Source organism: Sinohyriopsis cumingii, chromosome 6, assembly GCF_028554795.1.
Source record: "Sinohyriopsis cumingii isolate HCF-2022 chromosome 6, ASM2855479v2, whole genome shotgun sequence".
Lineage (NCBI taxonomy): Eukaryota > Metazoa > Mollusca > Bivalvia > Unionida > Unionidae > Sinohyriopsis > Sinohyriopsis cumingii.
In genome coordinates, this window is record NC_142966.1 from 99,776,327 (window position 1) to 99,794,163 (window position 17,837).

The 17,837-nt window shown below is 35.3% G+C and overlaps 1 protein-coding gene across 2 annotated transcripts; it reads left to right on the plus strand.

Annotated features, from left to right (window-relative positions):
- The first annotated feature begins 813 nt into the window (after positions 1 to 813).
- On the plus strand, positions 814 to 10,113 carry LOC149797551 (uncharacterized). Of its 2 annotated transcripts, none has more exons than XM_089962421.1 (6): positions 814 to 914; positions 3,102 to 3,177; positions 5,759 to 5,869; positions 6,234 to 6,350; positions 6,641 to 6,726; positions 9,340 to 10,113. In XM_089962421.1, the coding sequence occupies exons 1-5, from the start codon at positions 897 to 899 to the stop codon at positions 6,691 to 6,693; spliced, it is 375 nt and encodes a 124-aa protein (XP_089818547.1). In that variant the 5' UTR covers positions 814 to 896; the 3' UTR covers positions 6,694 to 6,726; positions 9,340 to 10,113. The 2 variants fall into 2 exon arrangements, with proteins under 2 accessions (XP_089818547.1, XP_089818546.1); XM_089962420.1 differs by lacking the exon at positions 814 to 914 and adding an exon at positions 1,636 to 1,858.
- Positions 10,114 to 17,837: the final 7,724 nt, after the last annotated feature.

Here is a 17,837-nt window from a genome sequence, read left to right on the forward strand (position 1 = left end):
AAGGTAGTACTGGTTTTGTCCCTTTTGGGCGTACAATAAATCCTTGATATCCCTTCGGGTTAATCGAGTAGATTTTTTTCAAGCTGTCTGGGTGTTGAACTTTAATCGCTATCATAACTGAGGCTACTCCCTTCACTCTATCTCTCGATAATCCTAACATGTCTATCTCTTGGGCTCCTTTTTTGTACGTACATTCCAAAAAAGATCCATCATTTGTTTCTATCCGTCTAGTGTTGAAGTATTTTTATAATTCCCTTATCTCTTTGTTTGCTCGGTGTGACTCCCATTTTTGCTCGTGCGCCACGTGCTTGTGAAGTTATTTCCATTGTATATGTACGATTTGTTTCTTCTCAATTTGTGATTTTTTTTCATCTGTATGTTTCTCAATTCTTCTGTTTAAACATATGTGCAATGATTTGCAGGTATCTGAATCATAGCATAGTTTGCTTTGTACATGCCATTGCTGACGATATAACAAATAGAGCGCACCCAAAGTATGTCTGCTCGCCAAGGAATTTACCATTTTTCACAAATACACATATTTGCACTTTGAACGGAGTTACGATATGCTCCTGGCTAAAAGTTTTGACCAAGTGATTGAACTCCTCACATCCCTGTGTGTGTGTCCGCTAGAAAAGGTAGTTCTACGACATTTCTTGTTGTTCACTATCACATATGCAAACTGGTAAGTTGTTTGCTTTCTTTTGGAGTTTCTATTTTTTACTCACATTTATTAAATCGATATAAGACACACTCAGAATTTAAACGTGAAATATTGTTTTTATGAAGAAAGTAGTGCACTACAAACACGGTTAGCTGCTTCTACACTGAACCTGAACTGTCAGGCATTCACGTACTGGCGTTTGAAAATTAGAGTGGAGCAGAAACTAATCGAAATGACGAACCAACAAGAGGTAATTAAAATATTTTAATATATTGACAGTTCATCTAAGTCGTTATTCTGCTTTAATTAACCATTTCGAAAAACTACATATTTCTCTCTCTCTCTCTCTCTCTCTCTCTCTGGACGGTTTGACTAAACTTTACCATCATTCATAGGTCCAGTGACATCGTCGTACGGCACAAGTGAAAATCCACAACGCTCGTATTTTCATGGATTTTCGCTCGTATCGAGCTACTTTATACTTTAATGGGGGGGGGGGAGGGGCAAGAATTTGGCATTTTTTAAATTTAATAATTAATAATCGAATTTAGAATATTATAATAGGTTAAAGAAACAACACATCATTAAATACGCTACAGTATATGTGCCTCGTAACCGTCAAATTTAACATACTGGCCAAGTGTCGACTGGATATTGCAACTATGTATCATTGAAATTATGAACACTGTAGATAGATCCCAAGGAAAGTGCAAACATGCCGTTACGATGAACCAGATTACTCGGACTTGTGGATAGAAATGGTCATATATAATTCATTCAATTTTATCGTCAACAATCCAATTGAACTTTTTCTGGTGCCCCTGTTGTATAGCACCTAATCTTTAGAAGCTCTAAGCGCATTATAACCGTACAGGAAAGTAACATAGAGGTATGGTAACATTCTCTTTATTGTGCAGTTTTAAAATGGGTAACTACGTTACACCTTTCTCTTTCAGAGGTGCATACTATCTGTAGGGCACCTTCAAATGTGGCCTGTATATATCTCGCATGACAGAAGTTATCTGTGACGAATCCGATTGTTCTCCAATGGCAACGCACGAAGTACAATCGCGTTCCCATAATTCCTTTGTACAATCGTGTTCGTTGCACAGGAACTAGTACATACCGAATTTAACTACAATACGGCTGAAAATGGGATGCTTCGGAGGCTGCTTTAGGGGCCTTCGAAAATCGGTAGGTATCAAAATATGTTTTAAACATAAATGTTTGTATTACTCGCGCGGTTCATTGGGTGGACGCCAAGATGTTGAAATTTATTCATAAAAGTTCAGACGACACAAAGTAACGTCACACGATTATCCATAGGCGATGACTGTTTAGCATTAGAGTTGTTTCATAATAATAATAATAATAATTAATAATAATAATAATGAGATCTTTGTATAGCGCCTAATCTTTAGAAGCTCTAAGCGCTTTACAACATTAGACAACGCCTATAAGATATAAAAAAGAAAAACATTTAATGTTATGATTAAACAAAAAACACCATGAAATTAGAAAACATATATATTAGAATATTGAAGGTTATAGTTGAGAGATAAATGATATCGCCACCACCATAACGATATCACTATAATCGCAATTTTGGCGATATCGCTTTGGAACTACATTCTTAATCTATTTAGGAAGTATACCTGACCATATCTGTTATTTACACCTAGATTTCCATATTAAGTCATATTTAATTCTTTCCGTCTAGCCCCTCTCTCTCCCAAACAACAAAAGCAAGTTTTAAGTATTAATGTTTCATAATCAGTTTTCCACCGGAATCGTTCAAATTCTCCCTGATCTTACATGACTTGTAAAATGTAAAGTCGCTTTTCTAAAATTATGGTAAATATATCAGAACTTATTTTTTATGCATTAATATAGTTATACAGTCATCAATCGCACTAAAACACCTCGCTCATGACATATTTTATACGTAATTATGTCTCCGTAATGTGTGTGTGTGTGTGTATATATATATATATATATATATATATATATATATATATATATATATATATATATGCCAATGTAGATATGACATATATTAATTAATGTAAGATATTTTAAGTTCAACAAACATCTTAGAAAGCTAATGAGAACTCTTGAGATGAAAGTTTGAGCTATCTGTACTTAATAAATATTCGTTTTTGTACATTCAAAAGAATATTGCGATTGTGAGAAATATTAACTGTTTGTAGGACGGACTGATATATCTTTTAATTAGGTGTTGTTAGTCAAGATAGATTAGGAAAGCATGAATACGAGGACATGAAATAAATGGAGATTATTCCTATAGATCTCTGCATTATTATGCATAATTAGAAGTTTATATGGCGCATATAAATAACATCGTAATAAATTCATGAATAATGAATTTAGTGTTAAATTATTTTGACAAAGTTCCTTTATGATATCATATTTACAGTGCGGTGAGTTTGGAGCCAGACTGCGTAGAAGGGTGATTAGGGGAAAGGTTGTTCCTCAAGGAAAAAATGACGTAGGTGAGTACATTGCCGTATTATTTTGTAGTACAGTGAAAAGTACAGATCTGTCTTATGAAAATGATGATTTGATGTCTAACGTTGTTATTGAAGCCTCAAGACTTGCATGCAATTAGTTTTATGTATATCCCTTACACCCCCCCCCCATTGCTTGTAAAAGTGAAGACAAATGAATGCTTTGATTTCTAATAATTATTCAGTGGTACAAGTTACAACTAAATTAAACATTCATACTTGGTTACTGATAACCTTCAAGTCGTTGTACTCTGGTGATCTTAAAAATCATGGTGTAGCAACAAGATAAAGGCATCAGCATCTTCAGTACTGGTGGTTTTCAGTACAATGAAACGTGGGATGAAGGCACAGGCCAAAGTTGTTTGTTGGACAAGATGTAGAGAACGTTCAATACCCTTGCATGTGTACTTGGATTGGCATTTATAATTATTAGTAAAAGAAGAAAAAAGAACGTGTGTTGTTTAAAACAGACAGCTGATGAAAATGAATGCTGTCATGAACTTGGCAACATACTGGAAACAGCATCAAACACACAAACTGTGCCTATCCTTGAAATACATACATAAATGGTCACGTAATTTGGTATACCTTTTCTCTCAATATGCACTCACAAATATTTCCAATACACACATATATGGAATCGTGTGTATGTTTGTGCGCTCAAGTACGCGCAAGAAAATAGTTATTAATGTGTATTTATGTAATTTACCGCTAAAATTCAACACAAAGCTAGCCGTCTTCTATGAGATGTACTTTCGCAGTAAGGTCTAGCTGTTCAGGTTCTCAGACCGAAACCAACCATCATTTACATATCAACATTAAGGTGACGCTCTACAGTTTCGTATTTTCCATAGGCTTAGGATTTTAAAGAAAAAGAATTTCCCTGGTTTTTCTCACTGGTTATACTGGCTATTTTGAGAAAAACAACCTTGTATATCTTAGGTATAATTCAATGAACCTTTAATTCCCTTTATTTTGATGTATGATTGATGGGTGTAATATGGGTTATCGAGTATACAGCTTGGCCTTATTCCAGATGTGCACCTTTCAAAAAGGTGCTAGCTCCGCTTGGTCATTTTCACTTTCTGAAATTCAGAGGTAAATTGTATAGAAAATAGCAGATAACTTTTTTTTACATTTTATATATTGGTAATTCATTCATTGCATCTTCAGAAGCCGGTATTGTCTAGTTGCAAATATATCCAAAGAAATATCATACACATTACATTAATGCAGCATAGAGGTGTGCCAACATTCTCTCCACTGTGCATGTTTTAAATGCAAACAACTTCACCTTGCATACGTCACTCTTTCAAAACTACATAATAACTGGTGAGCGCCCCCTAAGAAACTGAATGTTTTTTAAACCATCTGATGCATATACAACAAGGATTCTCAGTAAGGACAATCAGGACAATAACACGTCTTCAACCTTTATCCCGCGTGCAAAAATAGGAAAATCCAGAGATGAACTTTAAAACACATCTTAACATTCATGCATTTCAATGGTTCCATAAAATGTATGCTATGTATAAAAATAGGTTATACATAGTTTGCATTTGCTCATACTACACTCCTTGAGGCAGTGAGATTTGACATCTTTAAGAGCAGAAAAAATAAGAACAATACAACTGTTAAAATGTTTTAAATAAATATTTGTCACGTTTCCGATATCAATTCGGACTCTCCGTGTTAGAATTACAATGGGCTATAGTCCAGGTAAATTTGATTGAGATGGGTTCTGTTCATACTTTTGCCAGTAGACGTTCAACTTGTATCACTTTATAAGTCACAAATGATCATTGATCAGCAGTAAATTATATTGACCAGGACTATAGAATGCATTTGATTGGACCATTGTGATTCTTTCTGTTTGATTAGATTGGTATTTCTGTATGAAAATTAGCATGAATTTTATGAAAGAATAAACTTTCTATCTTTGCCCTCTCATTTTCCCTCCTCTCTCCTACTTACATTTATCTTCGTATAGGATTTAGTTATTCATAATACCATTGTCATTATATTTATTTGAGATAATATCTGATCATGTTTGCTTCTGACTTCTGACATTCTGTTCTGTGTTGGTATCGTGTTCAACAATCTAGCTTACTTTACAGATATATTACGTGACAATTAGTAAAGGAAATGTGGGATATTCAGATAGTCTATGGAATCAAATATTAATGATATGGATAATTGGTATCCAAACAATTGAAACTAAAGTTAAATATTTAATTTGAATTATGCTTCTGACCCCAACTCTTAGCTCCATATTTTCCTCCTGCCAAAAATTCCCTTATCTATCTGAATTTGCATCTTAATGTTATGCTATTTTGAATAACGCATTTGGTCGTTTTCAGATGTGGTTAAGAAACTGATACGGGACATGATAATTCTTCGATAGATGTTAAATATTGGAGTGATTGGTTGATGTTTGAATTATGAACTTTGTAATGAAAGTATATTGAAACATACAGTTTTAGGGAGACTAACATTTGTCTCAGGCTATTCAACGTACAACGCAGTCAGAGAATAAGGAATAATATGTATGTTGTTTTCCTAACAGCTGCATCTGAGTCAATACCTGTGCAGAGTAGTCACCCGACAGTGACTTCTCCCAGTGCAATGTATGAGGTCGGCCCATTAAGAGAGGTCAAGACCCCCGAAGCCCTGAACCGTGAGTAGTTAATGGTTCATATATTCAACAGCCAACAAACTAAAATAGAAAACGAAAAGAAATGGAAGCCTGGGTCGAAGGACTCATTATTTCTTAACACATTTATATATTTATTTAAAATTTTGTTTGTAGGTACTCATAGTATGTAGGTTTATAATAAAGACAATATTTCAATATAACTAACTTCCTGGCTACTTTTCTTCAGGGTTGAATTTGAACACATAGTTGTGATACATTTTCATATTTCATTAAATTTCATAGGCTATACAATATTAAAATGATGAAACATTTCTCCAAATCTTGAGTTGTCAAAATTGTTCAGTAGGATACATTTTGGCCCAAACATTGTATTTGTGCCTTGCAGAAGTCGTTGAAGAATTTGTGGGGTACGAGGTGAAGATAATTAAGGCTCTGGGGCAGATTCAAGACGACACGGTCGCAGAAGAGCTGATGGCTCGAGGAGCCACCATAGAGGAGATTAGTAAGTGGAACATGTATTGATATCAATTCAGATTTATTTGTTACAGGTTTAATTCTGTTTATTTAAGGTCCTTTTCTGAGCTAATAATCCTGTACAACAGATTGATATAAATCATTAGTGACAGTTCCACCAAATTCTGCTTTGTTAAACTGATATATGCTTTTCAAATTTTATTTTATATATAATTGCCTCTAACGATCACTTGCTGCTTCTATAACACAATCCATGAATTATTAGTTTGCAGCATGATCAAGTTTGACCGATTATAATGAGTTTCTTAATATTTGTAGATGAGGCAGCTCGTAAAGAGAGAAAAGACAGAATGGCCACAGTTGAAATTTAAGCACCTCTCACCACTCCCTCCAAAAGATAAAAGGTTAGTGAATGAATGAATCTTTACTTGACTGAATTTGGCTTTGGAGTTTTTGTATTGGCATAATTGAAATGTGTATTTGTTGCAATGATGCAAGGATTTGTATTTGCAGATATTAAAATATCGATATTATTGTATGATAGAGAGCAGTGATTGTTTCCTCAACGTTGAGTTTTCTATTTTTCTTTTCTAAAAGTCTAATACTGTGATACACGTTATAGTCCAGGATTTTGTCAGTGTAGGTTTTTATGATTATCGAGTTTAAAAGATGAGGTTTTTCTCTAGGCTAATACAAAGCAAGAATGAACATACTATCAGTTAGAATTCTTACTGCATGTCAGACTGATTTAATGCAAATTAACACAAGATTGCAAGGACATAACTCCATGCAAGAATGAACATACTATCAGTTAGAATTCTTACTGCATGTCAGACTGATTTAATGCAAATTAACACAAGATTGCAAGGACATAACTCCATGAAATACTACTATTAATTGTAACTTTTTTCTGTTTTATGTGAACAGCCTTAAATAATCCGCATACTATTTGTTCTGAATTTTCTTTTGTTATTATCTCACTAGAGAATTTACATTAAGATCTGAGATGTTATCTAAGAGATCACAGTAATTTTCTTTTGAAAATATCTTCTACATCTGTGGGACACCTCTGTCTGCGCCGGTTCGAGTCTCAGATTCAGCCAATGTAGATATGTGAGAAAGCATGCCAGTAGCTTCTCGTGGGTCGGTGGTTCTTTCCGGGGTTTTCCCGGGTTCTTCCTCCACCATTAATACTGGCCGCCATATATGGCCTATCGTGTGCTGAACAATGGCGTTAAACCCCACAACAACAACAACAACATCTGTGGGAACAATATATAAGGGAGATAACCACAACCAGATTCGACACCAATACTAAAGGGAGGTAGGCACAATAGGGTACAATTTACATTAATTTCAGTTTCCATCCATTGATAACACAGAGTTGACATGAAAGGCCGTTGAAATAATTTTAGTACCACCATCAACTTGTTACTGTTTGGGGTAATACACACTACATCAACAAGCAAAGAATACGATATTTGGGTATAGGACACACGGTACTAATGGTATGGAAAAATGGGAACCAGGCTGGAAATGGGTGAAGATAATATAGAGTATATATGGATTTAGCTGACCAGGATTGGTTAATAATGTAAGTAATGTGTTAGGAAAAAGAATCTTTTGAGAGCTTATCGTAGTTGTAAGTGAGATTTTTTTTATAGAGACATTGTTTTATTGATGGAATTTCAGTCCTTTAACAGTCTTGAGTTTGGAACACTCATTACTAAAATTAGCACCTGACTCTTTGGTGCAGAATTGAAATCACATGTTTCAAACACATGCAGGTCCAGAAAATGCTGCGGCTCATATCCTTTCCTCAATACAGAAGCTGACATCCAGGTTTCATCTACACTGATAAATATAGGTTTGATCATGAGCACTCAAAACTTTTAAGTTATTGAATTTTTAATATCATAGAGTTTGCATAGGTTTACTATGGGAACTGAATTAGTACAATGAGTCCTATAAGCAAGGGACGACAGAAATGCTATTAAGTCATAAATGGGAAACAACTAAACATTTTACTCCCAAAATCAAATTCTTGGACAATGACGAGAATTACAAAATAAAAAAAGAACATTTCGAGTACATATTTCAGTTAAAGGCCATTACTTCACCATAACCCCACCCTAAATTAAAAAAAGTTTTGCAAATATTTACTTAGATTATGTTTGATGGAACGCACACGCACTTTTTAACAACTTATTTGCGACTGGTCGTCTGATTGTCATTTTTCTGCAGTAAGGTTATGAATCATGGCTTATCTGAAAATAAAAATTCTTTTTTTTTTTTAAGCGTACGAGTTTTCATTTATTTCACTATTTATTTATAATGGTGAATCCAACGAACACACAACCACTGACACAATTTTTCATCTATCAGCATACCGAGCATGTACCTTTCCTGAATTGGTTACTTAAACCCTTTTATATTTTGGAAACTCTATGTTCTGACCAAACCTATTATATCTCCTGCATTTGCAGAAGGTTTCATATATTTGTCACCTACATGAGGATGAAAATCTCCCTGTATGCAAAATAAAACAAAGAAAACAAACCAAACATAATTTTAATAAATACAGAGAAGAAACAATGTCAAATGATATAAAAGGTTTTAAATGATTGTATGATCATTGTCATCTTTTTAGAATTAAATAAGTAGGATGGTCTTACTTTTAAACAAATCTACTCCTTACTTTCGGGCAAAGAACTTTCAAAAAGGGGAAAATGATGATTCTTTTCCAACACTGACACATCAGTGAAGTAATTTTAGTGCAAACATACGTAGTCTTTATTACGTTAAAGAAAAAATATGTTAGTAACATTGAAGTGGCATGAATTGTTAAGCAAATTTACTCAATCTATTGCATACATTTTGTCATCTTCTCAATGGTAATATTCTTTTTATAATTTTAATGTCACTGTATATTATAAGTTTCTTTCTAATTGGCCATTTCGATCGTACTTGATACCGAATGAAAATTATTCAATAATAGTATTCTCTTTCTTTTTCAGATCTTCAGTCTGCCTTTTGAAAAATATAAAATTAAGTTTTCAGGATTAAAGTTTCTAGTTTTTGTATATTATTGTGATTGTGGATATTTATTAAAAGCTAAACTCACCTCACCGTAAAATCGATTTCAACTATAAAATTATCAGCCTTAGACATTCAGACTTTTTTATGATTCCTTTTTGTTTCTTATTTAAATATTTACTAAAATATTCTTTTAAACAAAATGCCCCCCTTTTTTAAATAAAAAATATTGATTAGAATTCGAGTTATTCAAAAGCTGACGAGTTGTTTTATTGATGTTGGTGTGACCAATATACTGGTCAGAAGTTTAGATGAAATTTTTCATTACCATCTTTTGAATAACCAGAAATCTATTCTTTTTTTAAACATCATTTTAGAATAGAATATTCTAATTAGTTTGTTGCTTTCAAAATTGAGTTTAAGTCATCGATGAATGGATGATGTTGAGTTGGTTGTGCATGTTTTCTATTGAACATTGCTACCCACGATTCGGATGACGCTGACTTCTGGATAGAAATTATTTGATCCAGTACATAGAAACAAAAAGGAATCATACTAAGCCTCCTAAAATTAATCTAATATTTAATTATTACAACCAATGTATCGTTGGAAACTTGTGTTTCTGAAATTCTCAAATGCCATTTAATAAGAACACAGGAACTTTCGATATTTGTACAGTACACATTTTAATTTTTAATGCCAATTAATGTGTATGGCACAATCACCACGATTAATAAAACATTTTACAAATTTCATTTGTCTCAGCATTTCTTTTAGTTTAGTTTAAGAACACTGGCACTGATTGCCAACTTTGTCAAAATGTGTACAGCAGCAGGGAGTGCGAACAGCCTCTAATCGATTCACTTATATTTCGTCAAATTAAGCCTTCCTACGAAAACACAAAAATCGTTTAAAAGAAAGTGCGTATCCAGCGTAAAACAACTTCGTTTACCCTTATCGCTGGTATGTTTTTTTTTTCTTTGTCGCGTCGAAGGAAAAATGCGCGATTGTCGGTGACATTTTGGACGCGCGCACTCCCTGCTGCTTCCTGCGTTCCTTTTCGAAACGCAAGGCCTTTATTGATGTACGAAAAAAAAAATATTTGCGCGTCTGCTGCCATAAATTAAAAATTTAAATTATCAATGTTGGAGAATCACATTCCACTAAATTTTTCCATAATACTCGGGAGCATTGGCCTTCTCGATAAAAATCTTAAAACGTTTATCAAATACACGTATACGATCTCTTAATTTAAGTTTGATTTTATCGAATATCTCATATAACGGTTCAATATCGTGAATTTGATTATATCTAACAATTATAATTTCACACTGTGTTGTAAGCATTTTAAGGATTTCCCACTCTGAGATTTATATTTCTTTGATGGTATCGCGTATGTGTTTATCTATCATTTCCAATTCATAAAGTTCATTTTCGAGTTTGTGAAAATCTTACGCGTTCGCCACAACAAACTCCCCTGTCTCTCTCCAGACATAATGTTCGATCTCTTTCTCGTAGTAGACGCGCGTTCCTTCTGCGAGATTGTCACGCAACTTTTATACGAGTTCGTACATGTTAGTTAGTTTTTCCGGGTCCATCAAATTGAGACAGTATTTACTGTGTAATTTTTCAAGATGTGTTTTGATTGATGTTATAATTTTGTCATTCATATATGCATATGATTTTGTCTAAATGTTTGTTATATTCAGACCCCCCCAAAAAAAACAACATTTGCGTGTCTGTTGTCATAAATTAAAAAATTAAGTTAACAATAATAGCCAACATTGGAGAAGCATATACCACTAGATTAGCCAGAGAGCGACTAGAAGCAATAAAGAAATATCTTCCCGTGTGAGATTCTGTAAGACAAAAATTACAAGCGCGGCAACAAGCACAAGTTGAATATGCAACAGACGTAGAACAATTATTTAAACCCGTTACAACAGCTACTGAAAAAGCTGCGGAAAGAGCTTTATTGGGAGATCGTAAGGACGAAACAAAGAAAGGTATTCTTCCAGTATTAAAACAGACCGCTGAGCAGCGAGAACTAAAAAAGCAAAAAACTTTTACCAGACCTTCCAACTGACATAGCTGCAGCTCAGCCTCCGTCCGTCGGCGAAGAAATACTTGACGGTACTGGACAAATTCGTACTGAACTTGCGTCTAAACCAATAGAAGAAAATATTAGACTGATTGCAAAATTTAGGGAGTATTTTGTCGAAGATATTAGAAATACTAAAATAGAAAAATTGCCTGAAAAAATATTAATTAGTATATTTAATAAATCTAGTATCTTAAAACCCGGTTCTGAAAAAGTAACTGATGATAATTTTATTAAATGGATATATCGCATATATAAAAACAAAAAAACAAAAACAAGCCAGAGATGATGATTTAGAATACAGAAGTCTTGATGAAGAAGTAAAGAGACTTTATAGAGAGAAAATAAAACAACTAGAACAACAACAACCCTCCCAGAAGGAACCTTCATATCAACTTCCTCCACCTCTGCAACAGATAGAACAACAACAGTCTTCTTCACCGCAGCAAAAGTTGGTGTCGGAACTTAAAAGGTCTGAAAAAGCAAAAGGAGAAAGATCACCCTTAAGACTATTTAAGAAAACAACAGAAGAAGGAGCTACTGGCAGTGGTTTGGGAAGTGGTCTTACTTGTCCTAACAATATCATCAATGACGTGTCGCGGTTAGAAGTTCTGATAGGAGGCAAACGAGCTGGGAATAACTCACCAGAAATAATTAATGAAGCAGCTGATATCTGTCAGCGATTATTTCAAGGTGGTATCATGGATGCTAGTATATACTATTGATGAACTCGCGGACGGTGTCAGTGGCTACTACAGCAACTAGTTAAATAAATAACTAATTAAATAAAATGATCGTACACAATTGTCATCGTAGACCAGTCATGGTCAGAGGTGTAAACTCACGAGTACCCGTATACAGGATGACTTATGGAAATGGATTCGGTGATGTTGTTCGCGCTTTATTTGCGAGGATGGCTCCTAAAGCAATACCGATCGCAAAACACTTATCGATGAAAGCCATTGATGTTATTAAAGATAAACCTACTGGCGCTGTTGGTAGCGCTGCCGGTAAATCGTTCTTGGCAATTAAGGATAGACTAGCACGATTAATACGTAGAAAACCTCCACCGGTAAAATTACCAGCCACCGCAGACATGCCTGCAAATGTTAGCAAAGTAATAAATGGAGCCGCAAATCAAAAATTAGCGTCGCTGATAAATCAAGGGATAAAACAAGAAATTAATACAAGTTTGGCGGCGAGAAGCGGTCTTCGTTTTAAACGATAACTTTTATAATAAAATGTTTAAACGGGAATCTGACACAGCATTCGACATAGACGAACCGGTTCTTAAAAATGAAATCAGTGCGTGATTTTCAGTAGTATTCTTATGATGCACGAGAACCAAATCGACGAGGACGAATTGAATTACAAGTTCAGGATACAAGTAGATATTTCTTGCCGACCTGAAGCATTTATTGAAGTAGAAGGTGAAATTATAAAAACAGATGACACAGACTACGCCGCGGGGGTTAATATCGTTTTTGTCAATAACGGAATTATGGCCTTGTTTAGTAGCGCCATATATATGATTGATGGAAACAATATCGAAACGATTCAGAATGATGTCGATGTTGCTACAACAGTAATAGGTTTAGCAAGATATTCTGACGACTTTACAAGATCAGCTGGTCCATCAATGATGTTTGTCAAGGACACTTCTGATTTTCCTAACAATGATCAGTTTATTATTAGACGACCAAAAAACCGCGCTGCTCCTAATCCTGCTTATATCGACGTGGAAGACATGATCATTAATACTAATACAGAATTTAATTTGGGTTTTCACACGCGTAGACAAATGTTAAAAGGTGATCGTAGAAATTTTTCATGTGCGATTCCACTTTCTCATATTTTTGAATTTTGCAGAGATGTCAGGAAGGTAATTTTTGGAGCAAAACATACGGTCGTGCTTGTTAGAAAAAATAATAACAGTGATGCATTGTGGCGACCCCTAGGTGACGCTTGTAAAGTAGAAATAAAAAAAACTATCACTGTGGATGCCGGTAATGATTCCGGCAATTGCTGAAGAACAGCGACTGCTTTCTTTTATGGATCAAGGTGGTAAATTGTTGTTATCATGGCTTACAACAACCACAGATAGTATTCAAAGTAATAAGAATGGTTTATTTACATGGCATATAGCATCACAGAAAAGAGTTTCTGCACCGCGACATATTTTTATTGCTCTTCAGGATATTACACGAATAGACTCACAAACACGGAGTCATATGATATTTGACAAACTCGGTGTCTCAGAAATTTCCTTAAAAATAAACGGGCGTCAAGAACCATCTGAGAACATACTATTAAATTTTGATAATAATCAGGTTGCACGTGCATATCAACGTTTGACAAAATATCTGGCGCGTGATATAAATATTGATGCTGGTTTGCAAATATCACAATTGGATTTTATAACATATTATCCAATCTATTAATTTTCACTAGAGCATCTTGATTTAACTTGACAATCTGTCGCTGATATTCACTTTCGGGCTAATGTGAATAGAGGAGCTATAGCTAATTACAGAGCAATTGCTGTTATACTCAGCGATAAGGCAATGTTACTTGAAGGTGCTGCCGGCCGAATGAGATTCGTTGATGCACCAGTAGAAAACATGTAATGTTTTCAAAAACAGTGTAAACAATTAGATCGCTCCCATTTAAATAAAATGTCATACAATCATGTTAATGTCACTCTGACTCCTGGTCAGGCTAAGAAATTACAATCAAAACACGCAAGTGTAGCCGGGGTAAAAATAACTTTGAAACAAGATCAGATTACTGGTGGTCCAAATAAGCTATCGCTGACTAAAACTCAACTAAAACTGGTGTCCAACTTGATTTTACTTCAACAGCCATCAAAGACATGATTAAAACGGGTGGTATATTTCCTTTTCTCGCAGCAATAACAGCACTGATAGCTGCCGCCGCTCCCGCAGTCGCTAAAGCAGCTGCGTTAGGAGCTGTTGGAACCGCTTCTGGAATGGCATTAAAGAAAGCCACAGGGAAAGGATACAAAAAAAGGGTCGCGGCCTAAGACTTCCAGGAACTCCGCCTTCATGGTACCCAAGACAGTTCTGAAACAAAACACAAGTGTTTTCCCGATGTCAAATTTTGATTTACTCGATGCTGCCAAAAATATAAAAAATTTCAGAGGCGTCTTTATGAGAGATCAGTTACCACAACAATCGAATAATCCACAAACCGGAATTATTAATCTTGATAATAGCGATGGTCCAGGAACTCACTGGGTTGCTTACGCAATTGATCCACGTGGAATTATTTATTTTGATTCGTATGGGTTAGCACTTCCAGTTGAATTTCTAAAATACGCACAAAGTATTTTCACTTCTATTCCAGTTTGGTACTCAACGCTACCAACACAAACACTAACCGATCCGCCAATATGTGGCCGTGAAGTATTAAATGTTCTCACCGCGATATCAAAATCAACCAAACCACCTCACAAAGTCGTGCACGAGTATACATTTAAACAATCGTTAAATAATAACGGTTGATATTTACGGAAGATCTCTCATCGAAACAATGACAAAAAAATAACGCGGCGATGTACATTTATCAAAATATGCGACCAAAGATGAAATCGACAATCTTTTATCACTATCCGGGATAGACCCAGATGAGGTTGTTATTTTTCAGGACCGACACGGAAAACTAAAAACCAGCGATATCAAATGGCATGAAATAATTCGTAGGGTTATTGGGGCTACTCCGGGTAACATCCCTGTGTTCACTGATAGCGGAAAAATCAGAGATTCACTAATATCAATTGCGGCGTTAAGAGATGATACGCAGAAAGCTGCAGTGGAACGCGTAAAAAAGACCGGTGATACAATGACAGGTGAACTCAGCATGACGGAAACAAAATAGTGGTTTTAAGAGATCCAACATCCCCGGAAGATGCCGCGACGAAAAGTTATGTTGACACCGTTGACGGTAAATTATCCACGTTGCGGGCCGAGTATGATGTTCACGTAAACGCGTTTTCAAGACTTCGCAGAAACTTTCAAAAAGCCGATGAAACCGCAGAGTACTCCGCACTCCGCCCGCCGCAGATATGAAACTTTCTGATATCAAAACTAACATTGACACGATCAAACAAACACAGCAGGATATCGTAAGTGGGATTCCTGAGATTGTTAACAAAACCAGTTTGATTAAAATACCATCTGGAGTTACTCCCGGGCATATTACCAACATAGTATACACGGTATCATCTGGATTCGCAACATGGTCTAAACAAAACAACTCCATCAAATATACCGCAACAGTCACTGATGTGTACAGGTTGTCTGTGTTCAGTGCTGCGCGATTTGAGAAATTTACAACGTATCCCTGGCGACATTCCACCGATAAGTTTTCCGGGGTTGTAACTATCATATTAAACAAGGGAACCGAAGAAACATTTATACTGGAAGCAGCTGATAAGAAATTAACCGCAACATCTTGCTGGTGGTGTTTGGAATTTGTAGCTGAAACACCTCAAATGGTTACTGCGTAAAATAATAAATGGCGTTAAAAAATAAGTCAGCATCAAGGACAACATTAGATGCGCAGCAATATAGGTACGATCAAGTACGCGAATGGCAGTCAGAGTTAAAAAATACCATTGTTGGTCCCCTTGTTGTTGTTTTGAGTGATGTATTTGATCTCTCTGCCTGGTTGGTGTTTCCTGCTCTGGTTTTAGTACAGGATGATGTTGATGTAATGGATTTATTGTTTGTAGTAATCCTCGATTTTTCTCTCGTGCTGGTTGTATTTGTTCTGAGATTATTACTGATGATTGGGTTTGTAGTTTTTTTCTTTTCTTTTTTGCTGGTGCTGTTGACATTGTTGTTTTGGATATTGGAAATTTTGCAGTTTTGCTATTGCTTGTTCTTGTCTCTGTTGATTTTCCTAGGATTGTTCCTGTTGCCGTTCTACTTTTTGTTGTTGTGGTTTCCATTGTTTGGGGGTTTGGTTTTTTATTTGCTCTTCTTGTTGTCTTTGTTGTTGCTGTTGTACCTTCTGTTTTTTTTATTTGAAATGGTTTTTTCTTGCTGCTTTTGGATTTGTACTGTCTGTTCAGTGTGGATTTGTTTCTCTTTTCGTTGGTGGCTTTGTTGTTGTTGTTTTGGGCCGTGCATTTCCACTATTTGTTAGTCTATGGATATTTGTTGTTGTTGCTGTTGCTTTTGTATTCCCTGTTCATTTATCCTTGTCATAGTCTCTTGGTTTTTAAGGCATTTGTGTGTTGTATGTCTAGTTTGTTGGCACTTGCTGCACTTTCTGTGATATATACACGATTTGGTCAAAAAACCATGTAGGAAAAAAGAATTCTTGTGCCGTTGTATATGGTGGTCGAGAAAATTGTATCCAGTCTTCATGAGAAAATTTCTATCTTCAATTTTTTCTCAAATTTTTGGACTGTAACCTCCGAAGGTATTTCTAATGGAATGTCCGACAGGTGTAGCTCTCCAGTTTGCTTTTTTATTTTACGCAGAATTGATGTAGGTTCTTTAATCAAAGCTTTTTCTCCAGCGATCTGAATTTCTCCATAAGGTAGTACTGGTTTTGTCCCTTTTGGGCGTACTATAAATCCTTGATATCCTTTCGGGTTAATCGAGTAGATTTTTTTCAAGCTGTCTGGGTGTTGAACTTTAATCGCTATCATAACTGAGGCTACTCCCTTCACTCTATCTCTCGATAATCCTAACATGTCTATCTCTTGGGCTCCTTTTTTGTACGTACATTCCAAAAAAGATCCATCATTTGTTTCTATCCGTCTAGTGTTGAAGTATTTTTATAATTCCCTTATCTCTTTGTTTGCTCGGTGTGACTCCCATTTTTGCTCGTGCGCCACGTGCTTGTGAAGTTATTTCCATTGTATATGTACGATTTGTTTCTTCTCAATTTGTGATTTTTTTTCATCTGTATGTTTCTCAATTCTTCTGTTTAAACATATGTGCAATGATTTGCAGGTATCTGAATCATAGCATAGTTTGCTTTGTACATGCCATTGCTGACGATATAACAAATAGAGCGCACCCAAAGTATGTCTGCTCGCCAAGGAATTTACCATTTTTCACAAATACACATATTTGCACTTTGAACGGAGTTACGATATGCTCCTGGCTAAAAGTTTTGACCAAGTGATTGAACTCCTCACATCCCTGTGTGTGTGTCCGCTAGAAAAGGTAGTTCTACGACATTTCTTGTTGTTCACTATCACATATGCAAACTGGTAAGTTGTTTGCTTTCTTTTGGAGTTTCTATTTTTTACTCACATTTATTAAATCGATATAAGACACACTCAGGATTTAAACATGAAATATTGTTTTTATGAAGAAAGTAGTGCACTACAAACACGGT

What these genes read in the sequence shown, in the direction of transcription:
- LOC149797551 (XM_089962420.1), top strand. Translation starts at nt 1,817, where the DNA reads ATGGGATGCTTCGGAGGCTGCTTTAGGGGCCTTCGAAAATCG. An exon ending in GACCCCCGAAGCCCTGAACC is followed by an intron (nt 5,870 to 6,233) that starts GTGAGTAGTTAA and finishes TGTGCCTTGCAG; the next exon opens with AAGTCGTTGAAGAATTTGTG. An exon ending in AGCCACCATAGAGGAGATTA is followed by an intron (nt 6,351 to 6,640) that starts GTAAGTGGAACA and finishes TAATATTTGTAG; the next exon opens with ATGAGGCAGCTCGTAAAGAG.